Source organism: Leptinotarsa decemlineata, unplaced genomic scaffold (assembly GCF_025532065.1).
Source record: "Leptinotarsa decemlineata unplaced genomic scaffold, Ldec_3_MD MMD2_P_RNA_scaffold_11, whole genome shotgun sequence".
In the NCBI taxonomy this organism is placed as follows: domain Eukaryota; kingdom Metazoa; phylum Arthropoda; class Insecta; order Coleoptera; family Chrysomelidae; genus Leptinotarsa; species Leptinotarsa decemlineata.
Genome location: NW_027412525.1, coordinates 5266382 through 5284099, shown reverse-complemented (window position 1 = coordinate 5284099; position 17718 = coordinate 5266382). Strand labels below are relative to the sequence as shown.

At 34.9% G+C, this 17718-nt stretch overlaps 1 protein-coding gene across 1 annotated transcript in view; it reads right to left on the bottom strand.

The window, feature by feature from the left end:
- Window positions 1-4390: 4390 nt before the first annotated feature.
- LOC111504976 (methyl farnesoate epoxidase) overlaps window positions 4391-17718 on the bottom strand; it is a 44427-nt gene continuing 31099 nt past the window's right edge. Inside the window, exons 6-7 of the mRNA XM_023159708.2 lie at window positions 15466-15728; window positions 4391-6525 (exon numbers count right to left, since the gene is read on the bottom strand). Coding sequence (XP_023015476.2) covers window positions 6344-6525; window positions 15466-15728 — 445 coding nt within the window. The 3' untranslated portion in view covers window positions 4391-6343. The remainder of the gene's footprint in view (window positions 6526-15465; window positions 15729-17718) is intronic.

Genomic DNA, 17718 nt, shown 5'->3' with positions numbered 1-17718 from the left:
GGATTCAAGGACAAATAGAAGATCATCTTGATTTCCATAAACACATTTTTTCTGGAGACGAAGCTACGTTCCACAACAAATGCCGTTGTCTCTTCCGAAAATTGTAGGTGGTGGTCGAACGAAAATCCAAATTTTGTCATTGACAATAAAAACCAATATTATCAAAAAACAAATGTATGGTGCGATATTCTTAACGACAAATCAATAGCGCTGTTTTTTTTTCGCCACAACCTAACTGGTGGTACCTATTAACAATTACAATGGCCATTGTATGGCGAAACACGTGTTGTGTTTTTGTAAATTCGTTTAGTGAAAATCGCACAATAAAGTTTTTTTTGAAAACGTTTGAAAAAATTTTTATTAAGTATCGGCCAATTCCATCATATACAATATTTAGATCGCAATAGCAAAATATGTATATAAGCCCGATGTTTCAATCAATTCGCTTTTGTTTTTAACACGCTTTTGTTAGCTTCACCTGTATGTATGTAGGTATGTTTGTTTGTAACTCTCAAACTCGGAATCTGTATTTGACAGAATTATTGATTGATCTATTCGCGGGCAGATGGCGCTGTACGCAACGTCCTTGATATAATTCGAACTCACATCACATATATTTCTTTATTTGAAAAAAGTGGTTTTTATTAACACGCGCGCCTGCTGCCTTGGGCTTAGTAGCTGATTTTCAGGCTCCCTCTCCGGAATCGGAAAATATAAATGGCCATTTTTCTAAACAATATACGATTGATCCCAAAGTTTAGATAAAATAAATATAGTACAAAAAGACTAAAAAACACGCTTTTATTATAGCATACGAAACTAAAAAATGAAATATAAATATAATTTTAAAAAAACACGCCTCTAAAGAATATCAAACTGAAAAGTTAACAATATTTTTTTCAAATAAGCTTTTAAACAATAACGAACGAAAAATTCTAGTATCATTGTGAAAAAAGCGTGGGCGCTTTATGCCATATTTTTTGTATATCAAGCGCTCGTCGCTTTTTTCACAATAATACTAATATTTTTCGTTCGTTATTGTTTTAAGCTTATTTAAAAACAATTATTTTTAACTTTTTAGTTCGAGATGTTCTTTATAAACGTGTTTTTTAGTTTTTCAAACTATAATTATTTTAGGAACTCTTGACGCAATAAATGAGATTCACCAAATTTGTACAAATGTTGATAGATGGTGCAGGAGTCGAAATTTGTTGCACTTATGTTGTTCTTAACTTTAATTTATGGACAAATTTCTCCTAATACTATACATTTATTCCCGAATAACAACATTGAACATTGAAGTGCAAACATGACATTGTCAATCTGCGTCGCTTGAGTTATATTCAGCACTTCAGTGAATAAAAGTCTGAAATTTGTTGGATTTTTTATCGTTTCTTCGTCAAGAGTGCCGTAGGTCGAGAGTTTTTGGCTGAATGTTTCATATGGGAAACCGGTTCAAGTGATCACACCAGAGATATTCTATGCATTTTGCTCAGACAACATCCCACTGGCAAGAAATTAAAATTTTAATATTGCAAATTTTTTACTTGCACATTCACTTGATTTTTTCATTTCCTCTTGGTACAACATCAGTTTAAGAATATTGGGTTGGAACTGTATATTATACGTAGAAAAAAAGAAATTTTATCTAATCTTTTTTTTTAGTGGAAGAATTATAGTAAATTTTCCTTAGAAAATATATTGATATAAATCAATTCTACTCTAGAAATATAACATATCTAATGCACACAGAAGGAAATTAACATTGAAACAATATTAATGAGAATGAAACAAAGACTTTATATTTCACCAATTCACTCGAAGAATTGATAATATAACAACGACAAAAATACATATCTAACAATGATTACCAAGATGAACAATATATTTGTCTCTAGTTCACAACGTGATCACCAGAGGGCGAATCGAGTATTTTGAATTCCTTTTCTGACTTACCGGCTTCGAGATCCCCATTTACACGATATATTGGAAATATTGAGGTAGTATTTCTCATGACTAAGAGACTAAGCCTATTATTTCTGTTTTAAAATGAGTTAGATGATAAACACATTATCTTTCGCTAGCCAAAGTAATAAATCTATTACATCCCTTGTACATTAGAACGACTCATTAACTTATACAAATCGAAATATATCAGAGTATCTTGTCATTATCTATAAGTACAAACGGAGATGCATAGAAACCCTACGGTTTTCTGCGAGTCGGTTTTTCATCAAAAACTTTCGGCCAAATCAAAAAGATTAGCCAACTTTGTACATCTGTCAACACGTGTAGTTGACAGATGGTACAAGAATCGAATTTAGCAACATTGTGTTGGTTTAGAATGGCAATACGGAAAGAGTTGAACCAAAAGAATTATTTAGCCGCTTCAACCGCTGCGCTCTAAGGAACAAAATTTAGCAAAATAGACACAAGCACAAGTGTCACAATTCCAATTGGTGACATATTCTCATAGTCACTATCAAATTGTCTTATTCTATGTTGATGCATTTTCCACAATTTCATTTTATTGTCACGAATATTTTATTGTTTTCATTAAGTTATTTAATTATCGTTTCTCTTTCGGAATTTTTCTATAACCGTGGTGCTTAGTAGTAGATCGAAATTATTTCTTGAGAATATATTCATGTATATATCGAAAATAATACCACAAGACCTCGAAATTTCATTCGAATAAGTTTCGATTATGATTGTTAGATTTCTGGACATCATATACATTTTTAGTATTCAAGAAGGAGTTTTCATTGAACGATTGTTGTCATATTTTTATGAGATGAGATGTGAATCAGTGAAGTGTGCCAATTCATTTTTCATTTCGGTAAGTTTTATTGATTCACATATCTATTTGGGTTTTCTCAGTAGAGTTAGGGTCTCGTTGCTGTCATAATCGAATTGAACACGTGCATTTATGCAAAGTTTTTTTTACTGTAGCTTTTTCCCAACACCAAACCGTTATTTTAACACTTCGACACGTGTTTCGATCACCAAGTGATCATCTTCTTCTTGAAGATGATCATACTTACAAAGCTATCCTTATTTATACCATAGATACCTGTTTTAGGTACCTGCGTCTAGAGTGTCTTAAATCAGTTTCAAAATATTGCCTTATCTACTAATCTTTAATTAATTTTACAATGTGTCGTTATGTAATAGTCAGATAAATTTAATAATTGAAATATTATAAGCTATTTAAAATTATTTTCACAATATTGCCTTATCTACTAGTCTTAAACTAATTTTACAATGTGTCCTTTTGTAATAGTTAGGTGAATCTAATAATTAAAATATTATAAGCTATATAAAACTAGTTTCACAATATTGCCCTATCTACTATTCTTGAATTAATTCTACAATGTAATGTAATTATGTAATAGTCAGCTGAATCTAATGAATGAAATATTATTTCAACTAACTATATAGTATACTATTAGGTATTGGTCCACCATCGTTATTCATAGTATTATTATGTTTACTTATTTCTACAATCTCATAGGCATCTAAATGCCTGTTGTTGTTGTTAACTTGTCTAACTAATCTTAATGAACTGGAGTCTATGGAATGGTTTTGTTGAAAAATATGATGGGCCACTGCCGATTTTTCAGTTCTTCCATATTTTAAGTGTGCTAAGTGTTCCTTATATCTTATTTTAATGATCTTTTTGTCTGTCCATAATATTTTGCACCGCAGTCCTTACATTTAATTTCGTAAATTCCAGACTTTTCTGAATTCTCTACTTTGTCTTTTGGACTTCCTAAAAGGCTCTGTAGTCTATGACTTGTTTTAAAAAGCACCGTCATACCTAGTTCCCTGAAAATCTTTCCAAAGTTCTTCGTGTATTGGTGGTATGGAACTGAGATACCTATATTTATTTCGGTTTTTGTCCTTTCTAAAATGTGGTCTAGGTATGAAGGTGGTTTTTAAAACAAGTCATACACTATATAGCCTTTAAGGAAGTCCTAAAAACAGAGTCGAGGATTCGGAAGAGTCTGAAATTTACAAAATTAAATGTAAGAACTGCGATCCAAAATATTATGAACAGACAAACGATCTATTGAAATAAGATATAAGGAACACTTGGCACAGTTAAAATATGGAAGACCTGAAAAATCAGCAGTCGCCCATCATATTTTGCAACAAAACCATTCCATGGACTTCAGTTCATTAGGATTATATAGACAAGTCAACAAGAACAGGCATCTAGATGCCTATGAGAGTGTAGAAATAAGTTAACATAATAATAATAATATGAATATAGCTTGTTCAAATAATATTTCTTTATTAGATTCAATTGACTATCACATAAGGACACATTGTAAAATTAATTTGAGACTAGTAGATAAGGCACTACTGTGTAAACTAATTTTATATAGCTTATAATATTTTAATTATTAGATTTACCTGACTATTACGTGAGGACACATTGTAAAATAATTGAAGATTAGTAGATAAGGCAATATTGTGAAATTAATTTAAGACACTCAAGACGCAGATACCTAGAACAGGTATCTATGGTATAAATAAGGATAGCTTTGCAAGTATGAATAATTTGATCTTCCCCTTGAAGATTATCATTTGGTGATCGAAATACGTGTTGAGGTGTTAAAATAATGGTTTGGTGTTGGGAAAAAACTCCAGTAATATTCAGAGTTTTAATATTTATTCACAATTATATTTGAATATATGATTTCATTGGTTCAATCTGATTAGGACAGTAACAGTGATCAAAATTGTAAGAATTATACATAATTATGTCCCGAGAGTCACGTATGATTCAAGAGTGTACCTAAACTATATCTATCCAACAAACAAAGCAACCCAAACAACGAAGATGATCACTTCATCTTCAAGTGGAAGGTTAATCACCCTCTTGAAGATGATCACTTGGTGATCGAAACACGTATCGAGGTTTGGTATGGGGATAGAACTCCAGTAATATTCATAATAAAAACATTGTTGACGGAATTGCTAAAGCACATAATATAATAGTATTACGTCCTCATCCTTACCACTGCTAACTCAACCCAATATAGCTTATTTGGGCGGACATAAAACACTATGTTGCCAAAAAATACTACTTTTAAATTTTATGATCTTGAAAATATTCTTAGTGAAGCTGTTTCGTCTATCACCGCTGCAAAATGAAATAATTGCGTAGGACATATGAAAAATAAAGTTGAAATGAAAGTGTTGAATTAGATCATCTAATGGATAAATTAGTTGACAGAAATCCATTGATGATTGATCTTATTGATGATTCTTCTAGTAGCAGTTCTTCAGAATCAGTTATCGGTCTAAAATAACAAATAGATTTATTATTCTATTATTATTTGTTCAATTTATACGTCAGAACGTCATTTTGAAATCAAAAACTGTTAACCCGTTTGTCCTAATAAAATAAAGTGACATCTGTACCAGCATCCTTGTCTGGCAGATCACAAGCACTATGCATGATAATGTTTTGGAGTTGCTTGGATGGACAGAAATAGATGGTGATTTCAAGACTGTCACTTTTATTGCTGATTTTATTGAAAAGAGGGATTTCATTGCTGTAAAAGTCTGTTTTGGTGGTTAGCTTTCAATTCTTTCATATTCTATCGGTTTACAGAAAATGAGTTATATTAGTATAAAATTCGTTCATCACAGATTGAATGTTTGAAATGCGGAGGGCTTTATGTTCCAAGAAACTCAGATTTTTGAATTATAATTGAATTCAATATCGAAATATACATATTTTCAATAGACAATTTGGAATAATGATGATGGCAATGTGTTTTTCCCAAAAAATGCTTATTGAGGAAAGTAAAGAAAGTAATGTTAGTCGATCTGCCATTGACTTCCATAAGAGAGAGTAGACAACAATATCTCGTCTTAGAAACAACGTGCGGTATGTGAGTTTGAAATCCGTAATGCAATCAAATATCCAGTTTTAATTTACAGTTTGAAAAATAATTAACAATTATTGGCACATAACACATTAGCATCAATCCCAAAAATTACAAACAATCATTCAGATCTTCATATTATGAATCAGTATCTAAACATTTTTCACTATACTAATTTCTGGCAGTGAAATGTCAATTTATCGTTAAGAAATTTCCCTTTGGTGTTCGATTAGCGCCTTTCTGGATCAAGTGATTCTGAAAAAATATTTTACAAAGAGAAGGGGCTCTAATGATCACACTAGGGATTTTATGCATCTTAGAAAAAAAACATAAAAAACTTCTGTTCCCTCAAAATGACATTGCATAATAGATTCACACCACGGACGTATATTATTATAGTATTACTATGATTCAAATTATAGTTTTTTCGGTATGAAGAATCAGTCTTTCCTATAAATGAGCTTTGCCTTGAAAGGCTTCGGTGCCATCGTAACCCCATCAAAGCCTTCTAGTGTGAGTTCCTCTTCACCAAACTTCTCTATGTTGAAATTGTGTAGCACTGCAGTGAAAAACATGAAGACATTAGCTTTTCCCAAAGACTCCCCAAGACAGCGCCTCCTGCCTGAAAATGTAGATCCTTCAAGTCAGATATATTAAATGTTGGTAATAACTGGAGGTCAAAAAAAGATATCTTCAAAAAATGTAACAGTGTTACATGTTAATACGTCTTGAAATTGTCGTTGTAACAAAATCAATTCATCCATCGAACTAACATTGCATGGTTGGTATCTTTGCCAGCTTTTTTCGTAGAAATATTTACTATGTAGTTACGAAATGTTATATACAAATGAAATCTTGTCCCCAGTCCAAAGAAATTCTCAATACATTTTGAAATGCTCAGGGTAATAAACTGTGAACAATGCTCTTGATAGAAACATCTCTTCGAATAAAACAGACATTGAAGAATGTAGATTTTCTGACTCAACATAATACCATGTAAGCGAAGAAATCGTTAAACAAAAGACCTTTGTTGAATTAGTGATTTGGAGATGAGTAGATATATAGGTAGAATCAAGTATTTTCTTTCCAAAAGTTCCAAAAACATCACCTATACATGTAAACCTCATATATCTCAATACAAAATTGAATATGTATTCGAAAATGACAAATATTTGATACCTAAACTCATGTAGAAAACGTCAGTAGTTGGTTTATGCCGATTTTGAAACCTCTACTCACCACTTTTAACCTTGAAGTTAAATATATCACACGACATAGCCAAGGTAACTTTGAACGGGTGTTTTGAGTTTGGTCTTGAATGACCTTCATTCACTTATATTTTCGAAAAGGTGATTTGGATCTCGAATGAACTCGATCAGTTACGCGACTTTCTTGAAATTTTGAACACAACGTAGTCAAGGAGACTTTAAGGAAGCGTTTTCTGTTTGACCCTAAATGACCTTCAAGTACGTCACACGACGGAGACAAGATTACTTTGGAGCCGTGTTTTTGGTATGGCTTCAAACAACTTTGATTCACCCCATTTCACGTGGCAATCTTGAAGTTTTAAGAATTCGACCTTGAACGACCTTCAACAGCGTGGACGGGGCGGTATCACATAAAATCAATACATCCAATTTCAAATCTGAATATTATCCTAATGTTTCACAATCGAACAAGGACCATACACGTTTTGTCCTCTCATAATCATCGTTAGATAAATGTTTCTCACTCAATTGATCACAAAATTCGGATTTTGATGGTAGATCAGTACCATCCAACCTGGCCAAATCTTTAACCAAAATATGGAAAAACTCAATTCTGTCACATCAAGATTTTTTTTTTATTTTCCGGAAAACACTCGTGTTCCATAACATTGCTCATCTGACAATCTCTTCTTTAACTACTGCGGTGATGAACGCAATGAATCCTAAGGTATCGATAAATCTCAGCTCCAAGAATTGTTTTTTATTGTGGTTCTCATCAAATAGATGCTTAGATGCTTCCTTTGTTTGACCGATGACATCCACCTTGTCACCACGTTCCTGAAATTCCACAGCTTTTGCTGGAAACATGTCGACAAATGTCCTATATATCTCCTCAAGATCGTTAGATTGGTCAACAATTTGATTTTATCTGTTGAAAGACTTCACCTCTAATATTTCCTGCATTTGGAGTATATACCTCCCAAACAACTCTATGTTCACTTTCAAGGAGTTATGAACTTGCACCATTCGATCAATCACAGTCACAACTTACTGCCTCACTTCATTGAAAAATGATTGATAGTCTGATTGCGGATTCTCACTTTCGACTCTGTAGCTAACGTTTGTATATTTGAATGCGCTGTTGATAATGTTTACACCATCTCCAAATTCTGTATAGAAATTCGTTCTCTGCTCCAATGTTTTGAATTGTGAATTCATCTTATTCACAGTCAGCATTCTATCACAATAGTTGCACAATGTCCTGAACTGCACTTGGTTGGGCAGAATCCACTCTGGGTCGTATCACTGGAGGGCCCGCATCATCATACGTCTTGCAGGACTGCATTTGATGACGACGTATGTTACCTTTACGGCTGAAACCTACACCACATCTGTCACAGTGAAACATATTTGTAGGGATATTTAGCACGCGCAATATCAATCTAACTCCTGTGAGTGAATGGCTCGGCCCCTCTTTAATAAGTTCTTTCAAAAAGTGGGGAAGGGAAAGAGATTACATGAGCGCACTCAGCAAAGGCATATGATATTGTAGAAGGTCACCCAAAGTCAAACTAAACACGCACTCCAAAAGCCTCTTCGTCCATGCAACTGAAAGTCGTTCAAGATCGAATTCTTGAATCGTCGAGATAGCCGCGTGAATCAATGAAGGTTGTTCAAGGTCAAATTAAGGTCAAACTCAAAACACCAGAAAGTTATCCTGACTGCATCGTGTAACGTATATAGAGCTCATTTCAAGGGTGAAAGTGGTGGGAGAAGGTTCCAAAATCGGCATAAACCAACTACTAACGTCGCGTCGACGAGTTAGTATCCAAAACAGAATCCCGCGGAACGTCCCTGAACACTACACATATATTTTGCCTGAGTTAAAATTTTCTATATGATTATTTATGATAATATCAATTTCAACTTGCATTCTTCTTTGATCTAGATATTTTAAACCTTTAAGAAGAAGTCATTATAGTCAAGTTGAGTCAAGAAAATGTCGAATCCACTCAATAAAATGCTTGAGAGAGATCGCAACTCATTGCTACGGACTTTTTATTAGCTTTATATACTCATTATGTTGATCTGGAGTTTTTTCCCAACACTAAATCGTTATTTTTAACACCTCGACACTTGGTGATCGAAACACGTGCCGAGGTGTTAAAAATAACGATTTGGGGTTGGGAAAAAACTCCAGTAATATTCATTACTACACCAAAGGTTCCAAACAGTGCATCATAAGAAGGAAGTTCACAACGAATTGCCATTCTTAGACGTATTGGTAAAGAGAACAGACACTAAATGGGAAACATCTGTATATCGAAAACCCACTCACACAGGACAGTATCTGAACCAGGAATCCAACCACCATCAATCAACCAAAAGAGGAGTCATCAAGACTCTACTAGATCGTGCTTTCAGACTCTGTAATACAAAGGAAGGTCTCGAAAAGGAATTAGGCATCATCAAAAATGACCTTCAACGAAATTGTTACTCCAAAGTGATGGTAGAACAGGCTTTAGCTAGAAGACCACAAGGAAGAGAAGCCGCCACAAACAGTACTTTTACTTCCCTACATCAGAGGATTATCGGAAAGGATAAGAAGGATTGGGTCCATTGAAAGTTCTCATTGCCGGGCACAAGAAAAACACACATCGAGGAGAAACCAGCAAATCAGGGATAGCAGAGCATGTTTGGACTCATCAGCATAACATCAAGTGGGCTCAAGCTGAAATCATCCACAAGGAGGAACACTGGTTTAGGAGAAAATTCAAAGAAGCCGCATATATGCTGTCCAACAACGCATTTAGCCAAGCTAGCGTAGAGATACGCAACATATGGAAACCTCTAATCAAGCGGAACACGACCAACTCCCGCCAAACGGTCATCTTCCGTTAAAACTGGTGAAGCGTAGAGAGGGAACAGGTGATAGGTGAAAGCACTCGAGTGACCTATAAATTGTCAAATCTCTGAGGAATAAGTCCAGTTATCACCCGAAGACGATTGTGGATACTAACAATCGAAACGTCGTGAATTAACTTGGTTTGGAATCATTTGATTTATAATTTTCATTTCTGGTTAATATTTTTTTAATTCTCATTTCGGGTTTATATTAAATTTTTTTATTTCTTTTGGTTGTTACTTGTATTTTATTTCATTGTAATTTGAGTTTTTTTTTGCTTAATATAATTGTTATTTTTTCAGCTAACCTTTTTATTAATTTTAATTTTTTTCAGATTTTTTCAGGGATTTCAAATCAATTTATATCATACTAGACAATGGAAGTCCGAAATAATGGAATGTACGATGCATTGCTGGACTCATCGATCCTTGAGGAATATGCCTAAGGGCGATGACAATTCCTCTTACGATGACGCCATATATGGAATTGACAGAGAAGTCAATCCTCGAATATCAGAAACAAAAAGACAGAAGGCGAATTTCATCGGCGGTCGATGTAGACGCTTAGATTTACAACTGATCTTTTTGGGGAACCTCATTTATATTTGATAGTAGTTAGTATAAGCCAATTTCATAACCTCCCCCCACCACTTTTAACCTTGAAATGACCTCTAAGTCACACAAAGTAGCCAAGGTGACTTTGAGGAGGTGTTCTGAGTTCGACTTTGAACGACCTTGATCTACGTCATACGGTGACGCAGGCAAGGAATCTTTGAGGTGATGTTTTGGATTCAACCATGATAGACCTTCATTCATTTCACATGTTTTCGACAATAGGACTTCAACTTCGAATGACTTCGAGCCAGTTTTGCACCTACATGATCTAAAGTAACCAAGACGACTTTGAACGATTTTTTGAGTTTGACATTGAACGACCCTGACCTACGTCATACGATGCAGGTAAGGTGACTTTGAGGTAGTGTTTTTGGATTTGACCTTGAACGACCTTCATTGATTGATGCGTCTATTTCGAAGATTCGACTTTGAACGACCTTTTGCAATATCATATGCCTTTGCGACGTACATTTAAGGGCGCTTATGTATTCTCCTTCCCTTCCCCACTTTTTGAGTGAGCATATAAAAGAGGGACTGGCCACTCATATGAGTCAGTTTGATATCGCGCATATTGAATATTATTTCGAAGATTTGAGGATTCGACCTTCAACGACATTCAGCTGCATGGACGAATGCTTTTGGACTGAGGTCTGACAATGAACTCTATATACGTCACACGAAGTAGCCGAGGTGACTTTGAAGTAACATTTTGGGTTCAATCTTGAATGACCGATATTCAATTCCCATGTTTTCGATAAGTTTTGAACCGATACGACACAACGTACATTGAGGGGCGTTCCAAGTTTAACCTTGAACGACTTTGACCTACGTAACACGGCGACACAGGTAAGGTGTCTTTGAGGTAGTGCTTTGGGTTTGACATTGAATGACCTCCATTGTTTGATGCGACTATTTCGAAAATTTAAGGTTTCGACATTGAACCACCTTCAGCTGTATGGACGAAGAGGCTTTTGGAGTGGGATTTCAGTTTGACTTCGAGTGACCTTTTGCAATATCATATGCCTTTGCTGATTGAATGACCTTCATTCATTCTATATATTTTCGACGTGACTTTGACCTCGAATGAACGTGAGCCAGTTACGTGGCTTGAAGTTTTGAACATACGAAGCACAACGTACCCAAGCTGACATTGAGGGGGCGTTTCCAGTTTAACCTTGAACGACCTTGACCTACGACACACGGCGACGCAGGAAAGGTGACTTTGAGGTAGTGTTTTGGGTTTGACATCGAATGACCTTCATTTTTTGATGCGGCTATTTTGAAGATTTAGGGATTCGACATTGAACATTCTGCAGCTGTTTGAATTCCCTACAATATCGGCCGATCGGATTCAACTATTTTGTTGCTGATACTCAAGGTATATTTGAGTATACTCCTGGTGAGCAACAAATTTGAAACACTTTTTATTCTAAGGAAAACTAGTTTCAAGAAGCAAGAACATGGAAAATGAAAAAAAATTAAAATCGGCCGATCGGTTTCAAATATTTTGTTGCTGATACTCAAGGTGTATTTGAGTACCCTCCTGATGAGCAACAAATTTGAAGCTTTTTTCATTCCAAAGAAAAGCAGTTTCAAGGTAGCAAGAATGAGGAAAATGAAAAAAAAATGAAAATCGGCCGATTGGTTCCAACTATTTTGTTGCTGATACTCGAGGTGTATTTGAGTCCCCTTCTGGTGAGCAACAAATTCATAAATACCCTATATTCCAAAGAATACCGGATCAAAGCCAAGTATTTCATTGCTGATTTTCGGAGTGTATTTGAGTACCCTCCTGATGAGCAACGAATTTGAAATGCTTTTTATTCTCAGGAAAACCAGTATCAAGATAGCAAGATCGAGAAAAATTTCAAAAAAAATAAATAAAAAATCGGCCGATCAGTTTCAACTGTTTTGTTGCAGATACTCAAGGTGTATTTGAGTTTACTCTTGGTGAACAACAAATTTAGAACATTTACAATTTTAGGAAAAACCAGTTTCAAGATAGCAAGATCATAAAAAATTATTTAAATTTTATTCGCTAGATCCAAGGTTCAGCAACTAAATCTTCTGTAAAGATCAAAGAGAAAGTATGTAATTCATCAAGTTACCTTGCTACCTTCATATCACGATAGCATTATTCGCGATTTCTAGGGATCGGCACGAGCAACAAAATCGTTGTTTTAGCAACTAATTAGCTACAAATTGATGTATTGTTTTTTGCAATTCTGCTGGATTTGCCATGCTAGCCTGATAGGGCTAAAAATCCTTCACTTTTTACTACATCAAGTGTTGCGATTTTGTAAATCTATTCAGTGAAAATCTTACAATTAAGTGTTTTTTGAATACGTCAGTTATGGATTTTCATCAAGTATCGGCCAATTCCATCATACATCAAGTGCTTTGAGGATATGTACATGGGCGGTGTATTAACGTATATACTTTTGAAAAGTATTTTATATTTTATCATGTGATTTTCAAAAGCATTCACAAAGTTTTGATTAGGTTTTTTTGTCTTATTCATTCAATTATTCTATTAGTGTAAACGAGATTAACCTTGAGAGATTAACACTACTTAATCGATTCACGCAGTATTTTTTTTCATTGTGCAATAAATAGCCTCAAATTGTGATAATACCCTTCATTTCATTTTTTAACTTCCGCAATATGAATATGAACATATTAACATCTTTTATGTGTTTTTTCGTATCATGAAAAAATGTTCATCCTAGCAAAACTTTGATTGAAATAGCTTTGAGATATCATTATTTATCATTGAAATACCCAAAATAAACCCATCATAGCTTGCATGCTAATTTTACGGCTGAAAATATATACCTAAAATATCACACTTTCAAACTTATTTTTCGGCTAGAATGCCTGGGAATATCGTGTCTCACTCAAATACATTCCCAGGGAATCGTCATTTACATGAAATCGAAAAAAAAAATCGGAAAATGGAAGTTGGAAATTTTTCAGGATTTTGCTGGATATTTTATGAGAAAATCGCCTTTCCAGTTGTTTAGACAGGAAATTCGGGCTTTTTACAATGAAGCATCGATAAAGTTCATCAGCAGCTTTTGTCAGAGACTACGACCGCGATTCTAGCGTCCGTCGTTCAGATTTTATTCATGCTTCATTCGGATTTTACAGCTGAAAATATTACTAAAAGAAAATACACTTCAGATATCACAACTTGCAAACTCATTAAGTCTTCGAAATAACTGCATGAATCTTTAAAGGTCATTCAAGGTAAAACTCAAAACACTACCTCAAAGTCACTTTGCCTGCATGGTGACTTGTTTCAGCAAAGGCATATGATATTGCAAAAGGTCACTCAAAGTCAAACTGAAAACGCACTCCAAAAACCTATTCGTTCATACAGCTGAAGATGGTTCAATGTCGAAACCTTAAATTATCCAAATAGCCGCATCAAACAATGAAGGTCATCCAATGTCAAACCCAAAACACTACCTCAAAGTCACTTTGCCTGCGTCGCCTTGTGACGTGGGTCAAGGTCGTTCATGGTTAAACTGGAAACGCCCCCTCAATGTCACCTTGGGTACGTTGTGCATGTTCAAAACTTCAAGCCGCGTAACTGGCTCACGTTCATTCGAGGTCAAAGTCACGTCTAAAATATATAGAGTGAATGAAGGTCATTCAATCAGTGAAGGCATATGATATTGCAAAAGGTCACTCAGAGTCAAACTGAAAACACACTCCAAAAGCCTCTTTGTCCATACAGCTGAAGGAGGTTCAATGTCGAAACCTTAAATTTTTGAAACAGCCGCATCAAACAATGAAGGTCATTCAATGTCAAACCCAAAACACCACCTCAAAGACTCCTTTCCTGCGTCGCCGTGTTACGTAGGTCAAGGTCGTTCCAGGGTAAACTCGGAACGCCCCCTCAGTGTACGTTGTGTCGTATAGGTAATATTATTATTACTTCGTGTGACGTATATAGAGGTCATTGTCAGAACGCAGTCCAAAAGCATTTGGCCATGCAGCTGAAGGTCGTTCAAGGTCGAATTCTCAAATCTTCGAAATAATATTCAATATACGCGATATCAATCTCCTATGAGTGGGCGGCTCCTTTTTATATACTGACTTAGGTCAGTATCGTGTGACGTAGGTCAGGGTCGTTCAATATCAAACTTAAAACAATCGTTCAAAGTTTGGTTACTTCAGATCATGTAGGTGCAAAACTGGCTTGAAGTCAAAGTCCTAGTGTGGAAAATATGAGAAATGAATGAAGGTCATTCAAGGTTAAACCCAAAACACCACCTCAAAGATACCTTGCCTGCGTCACCGTATGACGTAGATCAAGGTCGCCCAAGATCAGACTCATAACACCTCCTCAAAGTCACCTTGGTTGCTTTGTGTGACGTAGAGGTCATTTCAAGGTAAAAAGTGGTGGAGGGAGGTTCTAAAATCGGCTTAAACCAACTTCTTTTGATATTCAAGGATTGAGTTATCTGTCAATTCTATAGATATCGCCTTCGTTGGAGGAGATGTTACCGCCCTCAGTACAAAATATGTATCACAGCTATCCTATATAGAAAGTATGATATGCCAACAGATCCTGGCTAATATCATCGCGGATATCCGGCAGATACCTGTTCAAGCGTTCTATATATATTATGTTGAAGAAGAAATGACTGAATGCTTTCACCCGATGAAGAATATCAGTTAGAGGTAATTTTTTCACCACAAAAGTAGTATTGACGTTAAGCTGTATTCATTCAAAATACTGTAATACTGGTTTCTATTAGGGACTTTCGTAAGATCACTGTGTAATATCTGATTTTTTTATGTATAAAAAAAGATTCATAACTTACCGCCTCCAAATGGAATGTAGTGACCTTCGTGCTTGATAATATTTCCTGCTTCATTCAAAAATCTTTCTGGTCTGAATTCAAACGGATCTCTCCAATACGATTTTTCCATGTGCACACTGTATAAATTTGTCAAAATTATCGTATCTTCCGGTATTTCATATCCGTTAAATTCTGTATCTTTAACTGCTCTGTGGGCGATTCCTAACGGGGCAATTGTGACGCGACGTTGAATTTCCATAAGCACAGCTTCGGTATATTTCAATCTGAAATAACCACATTGTTATTATCAATATTGCAGCTGGGAGAAAAATCTACTTCAACAACTTCAATAATATGGTATAAATAGGCATATATAGGATGGAGAAAAGACTTTTGTCTAATTTCCACTAACTTATGATGCACTGTTTGGTACCTTTGATGTAGTAATGCATATTACTGGAATTTTTTCCCAACACCAAATCGATATTTATAACAACTTGACACGTGTTTCGATCAGCAAGTGATCATCTTCAAGAGGAAGATTAAACTGGCCCATCTAGTTTAATCTTCCTCTTGAAGATAATCACTTGGCGATCGAAACACGTGTCGAGGTGTTAAAAATAACGATTTGGTGTTGGGAAAAAACTTCAGTAATATTAATTTCTACTAAGTTCATTATTTGTCACGACCGGTTTCGGTTTGTTAGACCATTCTCAAGTAAGTGTTGAAACTGGTTAACAACCAATAAACTTTGTAGAAATTAGACAAAAGTTTTTTCTTCAAAATTTATATGAAATATGAATTTCTACAAAATAAATTGGTATATATTTCTGGAGTTTATCCCCACACCACAATTAATTTAAGACTAGTAGATAAGGCAATATGTGAAATAAATTTTATATAGCTTGGATTATTTCAATTGTCAGATTTACTTGACTATTACATAAGGACACGTTGTAAAATTAATTTAAAACAAGTAGATAAAGCAAATAATTGTAAAATTAATTTAAGACACTCAAGACGGAAGTACCTATAGTATAACAATTTTCAATTGAAGGTAAATCATATACAAATTGAACTGAGAGCTAATGGCAACAATGTTAAATATTAGAACTAAATTCTTACCGGTGTCATTTTCATTGTCTATGCATAGCCATTGTAAAAGTATGATAATTCCATAAAGTTTTACCCCCGTAACAAGATAGCTTCTGCATATCGATAGGATGTACGAGCGAATAGGTGAACCAGTTCGTAAAATACTTCGAAACATCGGTAAACTGATCAACACTTCGCAGGTCTATTATATTTGCGTCCTTAAAATGCCATAACTAGTCATTCGGTTTCTTCATTATCAAGCGTCCTGATCTGTATAAGCGTAGTGTGTTCTGTTTCTTGTGAAGGTGACTTTGTTTTGTATTTATCAAATATATTTTATTATATTTATTAAATAGACTGTTATATTTATTAACTATCTTATTAATATAAGATAGAGTTGGCCGATACATAGATTTTCATCACATTCACGCTTTATTGTGAGATAATTAGTTGACCTAGTCATTAAACTCAGGTAGAGCTGTCATTAATTAGTTCCTAGAGTATTATTAGCTTCTAGGTAGATAGTAATATTTCAAAAAGTATATATAAATCACAATGTATGTAGAATTCAGTTTGTTAGTGAACACGCTTGAAAAAGCTACTGTGCGCCAACCCTCGAATCCATTAGGACAAAGGTAATGGATGTAGATCTTATTCCAAAAATGAGCAAAGAGAAGTTAAGGAAAATAATAAAAGAAAATTTAAAATTTATGTATGCCAAACGATCCCGTAAATCTGTCTTAATAGAAAGAGAAGATATAGTCTCATGGCAACGCTCTATTAGAGAAATGCGTTCTGCTCACAAAAAGATTTATTATCTGGACGAAACGTGGGTGAATGCTGGTTACACAGTATCTAAGATCTGGCAAGATACTACTGTAACTAGTTATCGTCAAGCATTAGTGGACGGTTTATCAACAGGGTTACGCGGACCAACGGGCAACGGCTTTTTAGACGATAGTGCACAATTTTTTTTTATCAAAACGGGGGATTATCACGAAGACATGAACGCCCAACGCTTTGAAGGATGATTTGAATCCCTTCTTTCACGAGTCGAGCCAAATTCGGTAATAGTAATGGATAACGCTTCTTATCACAGCCGATTAGTAGAACAACTGCCAAGTATGACCACCAAAAAAGCAGACATGCAGAGTTGGTTAGGAGAAAAAGGAATTCCAT